Source organism: Cannabis sativa, chromosome 7 (genome assembly GCF_029168945.1).
Source record: "Cannabis sativa cultivar Pink pepper isolate KNU-18-1 chromosome 7, ASM2916894v1, whole genome shotgun sequence".
Taxonomy (NCBI): domain Eukaryota; kingdom Viridiplantae; phylum Streptophyta; class Magnoliopsida; order Rosales; family Cannabaceae; genus Cannabis; species Cannabis sativa.
Genome location: NC_083607.1, coordinates 19,505,261 through 19,510,251, shown reverse-complemented (window position 1 = coordinate 19,510,251; position 4,991 = coordinate 19,505,261). Strand labels below are relative to the sequence as shown.

General features: G+C 26.1%; 1 protein-coding gene across 1 annotated transcript; it reads left to right on the top strand.

Annotated features, from left to right (window-relative positions):
• Window positions 1-401: 401 nt before the first annotated feature.
• On the top strand, window positions 402-3,003 carry LOC115697071 (uncharacterized). Its single transcript, XM_030623980.2, has 3 exons — window positions 402-1,151; window positions 2,133-2,300; window positions 2,521-3,003. Exons 1-3 carry the CDS (start codon window positions 1,146-1,148, stop codon window positions 2,770-2,772), a joined length of 426 nt encoding a protein of 141 aa, XP_030479840.1. The 5' UTR covers window positions 402-1,145; the 3' UTR covers window positions 2,773-3,003.
• Window positions 3,004-4,991: the final 1,988 nt, after the last annotated feature.

Below are 4,991 nucleotides of genomic sequence, written 5' to 3'. Positions count from 1 at the left end.
ACAAGTTAATATCAAACATAGTATTATATTAAATAATACTAATACAATACAATACAATACGGCGTCCCAAATGAGCCTAAAAAAGTATTTTTGTAATTTATTTTTTAAAAGTTTTGGTCTATATTAAGAGTTAGTCCCACATTATTAATGTGTGGAAATAAATTGTGATATATAAGATGAAAGGGCTACTCCTCCCATTGTTAATTTGTTTTGTGATGGAACCTCATTCATCTTATTCCTCAAATTCTAACATGGTATCAAAGCCACTTGTGATCCGTTGTGAGCCCAAATTGCCACTGGTCGAAAAGCCGTTTGTGATCCGTTGTGAGCCAAAGTGCCGCCGGTCCAAACAGATACTTCCGCTGTCTCCCCTATAACTTCCATTTGGGACCTTTCGACCAATGTGTGCCAATTTCTAGTGTTGAGGTCTTTGACCTATTTCAAAATCCACAGATTTCCCGACGTGTACACCTACAAATTTCCTAATATTTGGCCATGTGAGATTCTTTCAAATGTCACGTTCGGTCTTGTAGTCTCTTAAAGGTCATTCTTATACCCACACTTTCCAGGCCCAAACGTGAGGATTGTGTATTAAGAGTTAGTCCCACATTGTTAATGTGTGGAAATAAATTGTGATATATAAGATGAAAGGACTACTCCTCCCATTACTAATTGGTTTTGAGATGGAAACTTATTCATTTTATTCCTCAAATTCTAACAGTCGTAAGTTTTTTTTTTTGTTTTTTATGTTACGTGTTAGTTTAACCCAAATACCAAATAGGTGAACTGGTTTGAATATTTGGTGGTAGATTAACATAACTGGTGGACTGTTGTTATTTGTCCGAACAGTTGTAACTTTCAAAAGCCAATGAAAGATCACAAACTTTGTGTAAAATTTCAGTTATAATAATGGCTGATGAGGCTGATCTTTTAACATCAAGGTGGGTCCCAACCATATTAAATTAAATGGAATCATGAAGCCCTTTTTAAGAAAGATATAAAGACCAAATTTTCTTCTAAGGTCTTTCTTTCCATTATTTTTAATTTTGTTTTAGCTTACTCTCTAGATTTCATTGTGATCATCATCACATCAAACCTCTTCATCTCTTTTTTGCTAAGCTCACTGGCTCCCTCCTTTCCTGGTCATGGAGGTATTCCTTCCTTCTTTCTTTCATTCTTATAATTAATAATATTACGTATTAAGTTAAATCACTATAAACTTTTTCTACGTATGGAATTACATTACTTTTCTTGCACTAAGTAATTTATTGGTCTGAGCAATGAGTAATGAAACATCTTCTGGGTTTTGAATGCTATGGCTTCTGTCATACGGTCAAGAATTCATATAAATAATAGCATTTACTACGTACTTTAGGTAGTAATTGGATTTTTTTTTTCTATTGGTATATTTTACCTCCTTTTTTTCTTCTCTTATTAGACCATATGATACTAATTTAAGATTAAACAAAAAAAAAATGAGAAATTGTTATGAGATTGAAAGAGTACAATCAATCTTTTCGAAATTTTTTATTAATTTGAAAAAAGGTTTTGGAGTACTTAGAAATTCTTACAATAAGATCAAAAGATTAAACTAGGAAGAAGCCAAGAGGAGCAACATGCATGGATCATTTTTCTTCATTACTTCACACGCAACTTTTTTATGGAAGGGGGCATTGATGGTACCATAAGTCAATGAATGATGACTGCAATATTATTATTATTTGAAAAAAATTCTGACAGTATCTGAATAGCCAAATATTATGTATTTAAGAACTAAATATTTTATTTCTCTGATTTTTACTGATAAATTGTCAACGCCTCATCATAATTGATCTACTTCGTTGTGAAATGGTAGATCTAAGTCATGTAAGTTTAGAGTTCTAATCCACACGAGTGGCCAAATTGTTTTCAAAGGTTCCTTTCATACACATCTTGAAAAATGTCTATTCTAACTTAGTTAGAACAACAGGTTATGACAAATGTTTATAAGTCTAGATTACACAAGCAAAGGCTTCTATATTGTCATTTCATTTTTCATCTGTATTAATGACTTCATATTAAAACAATGTGATGGTAATGGAGATTGTGATTGCCTTAAGAATGTAAAATTTAATCTAATTATGACTTGGCAGGACCAGGAGGATATCCCCAGTGGCTGGCCACTTGGGCTAGAGATTATGAATGTGAGGCTCCAAGTGGAGAGAAGCTTATCATCATCTACTGCAGTGGAACACTACACTAATTTACATGCACCCTCAACTAGTTTCTCTTCATTTTCATCTTCCAATCTTGACACAGAGGTACTTAAAAGCTGTCTCGCAACCCTTTTCATTCTCTTCTTTTTCTTTCTTTTTTCATTACAAAAATGTTTGATCATTGTCAAAAGAGTGTATATCATTGCCATAATATCACTTCATATGAGGCTTTTATAATATTATTTACTAATTCCACTTGAAACACACTCAACTTATTTGTTACTTGTGATGCATTGCTTTTAATCCTATGAAACGTAATTTGTAGTCAACAGCTTCATTTTTCCAAGATCACAGTGTGTCACTAGGCCGGTTAATTGGGATTAGACCAGGTGAGAGAGGACGAGGACGGTTGTACTTTCCAAATTCAAGTGGCTCAGAAGAGCATGGTAGAGTATCAAAAAGGGGTTCAAATGATGAGATCTCAAAAGGGCATGAACTCAATTTATGTCCAGCCATTTGCATACCATTTTTGGTCTGTGCCTTAGTCAAAAGCAAGAACAACAAGGCAAAGAGTTAGTAGGTCTTGGTTTCTCAAATACGTACAGAAGCATTTTGGATGTTTATAAAGATTGGAGTAATATTAAGAATTTTCTATACAATATAACTATATAAGGATTACTTTCTCATAACGTTATATTGATTGTAACGTTAGGTCTTAATTCCTACATTAGTCATATTGATTGTAACTATTTGAAATATAATTTGACTTATATATTGTCCGAGATTAGATAACAATTTTTCTATTTTCTCTTCTTGTGTGTTTTGAAATTAATTAGTAGTTTAATAATTTGATTTCTAAATGATTTTTCTTTTATACATATAAACTAGTAAATAGGCTGTGGGTAAAAATTTTAAATTGTAGGTATGAATATTAATTAAACAATAAAATCGTGTAAAATAATTTTAATTTAATTTTATGTATAATTTAAAAATATATATTTTTTAAAAAATAATAATAAATCTATATAAAAAAACTCTAAAGAATTCTTAAAAAACAATCATCATGTAATTTCTTATATAAAAAAAGAAACACACAAAAAAAAAAAAATATTCAAATGTACATTATAATAAAAAAAAAAAAAAAAAAAAACGGAATAATTCTCACACAAAATAGAAAGATCTAAAACAAAAACAAAAAAAAAAAGACAATAAATCTAAAATTTTAAAATAATTGTTATCACCATATCTGATCACTTTGTAGCCATCACTATATTTAAAGTAGATATTATTGTGGTATCTCACGTTATTATTAATTAATATCTTTTCCAATATGTTTAATCATTTTTTATATAATTTTTTAATAATAAAAGTAATTATTCTAGTTTTTTATATAAAAAAAATAATATTATTATTATAAAAAAAAATAATCATAACATTTTTTATCTAAAAATGAAAGCAAACAAAAAGATACATTCAACTATTATAATGAAAAATAATAGAAAAATAAAAAATTCTCGCACAAAATAGAGTGGATTAATTATTTAATTTCAAATTTATATTTCGTATGTATAGATTAAATTAGATATTTATAAATGATATTTATTATAAAAATTTAAAATATAGAGATATTTTAAGTTAATTCTATTATAATTTAGAAAAATAATTTTATTTTCTTATAAATTTGGTTAACTCATTTATTTTTTTCTATTAATTTACAACAAATCAAATAAACAAAATCAAACAATATTTATTAGTAGATTAATAAAAATTAAATTTCAAATAGCATAAGGAGAATGAGGGAAATTTGATCTTTGGAAGAAAAAAAAATAAAACTCTTGAACATGAATTAAACTCGTGAATAAGTAATTGTAAATTATAGTTCTTCAAAAATAAATATAAATAAACAATAAGTAAAATTTAATAAATACTATTTTTTGAAATTTATTAATATATCTAAATATAATAAAAGTAGATAAAAATTAATATATAGAATGAATTCTACAATTATGAAATTAGTTATCGATGTCTTCAAAATAAATGTGCAACATAATATATCTATAACCTATATAATAGTGAGAATAGCTTTTTGGGCTTTCACTAATTGAATTATACAATTAGTCCTCACTATATATTTAATTATAAAAAATTTAAACTAAGCAATTGAAACATGTACACTACTTATTTCTTTTTCTTCTAAACTAAGCTTCCCCTTTAATAAACATTTTATCTTTCGTGAATATTTGTAAAAATAATTATTTTGTCTTATATTTTTTTTGGATTGCTATCAATAAATATATTTTTAAATAAATAATGCTTCTTTATTTTTTTTAAGCTAATTTTACTAATAATTATTATTAATATAACCATGCCGATATATATATATTAATAAGCATACAATATAATAAAAGAGAATTATGTGTATATATAATTAAATTGAGATAACACATATATATTTTGTGATTTAGGATTATTCTTTTTTTTAAAAAAAAAAAAAAACATATATTCCCTTTTAGTATTAGAAATAATATTAAATTTTAAAAATAATACTATTATATCATTAATTAAAACGTAAGACTAAAAATAATTTTTTAATATCAATAACTAATAACTATTATTTTAAAAATTAATATATTTTTATAATCCTTTAAAAATAAAAAATTATTTTGTAATCTTTTATTTAAAATTCTTTCTTTAAAAAATTAAGTTCACTTAAACAAATCAGATTTAAGTTTCTTCATATTACCAATCATATTCATATTCTTTACATACTAAATTGCTATTCTTAAAACATAAGAA

What these genes read in the sequence shown, in the direction of transcription:
- LOC115697071 (XM_030623980.2), top strand. An exon ending in CTTCCAATCTTGACACAGAG is followed by an intron (nt 2,301 to 2,520) that starts GTACTTAAAAGC and finishes CGTAATTTGTAG; the next exon opens with TCAACAGCTTCATTTTTCCA.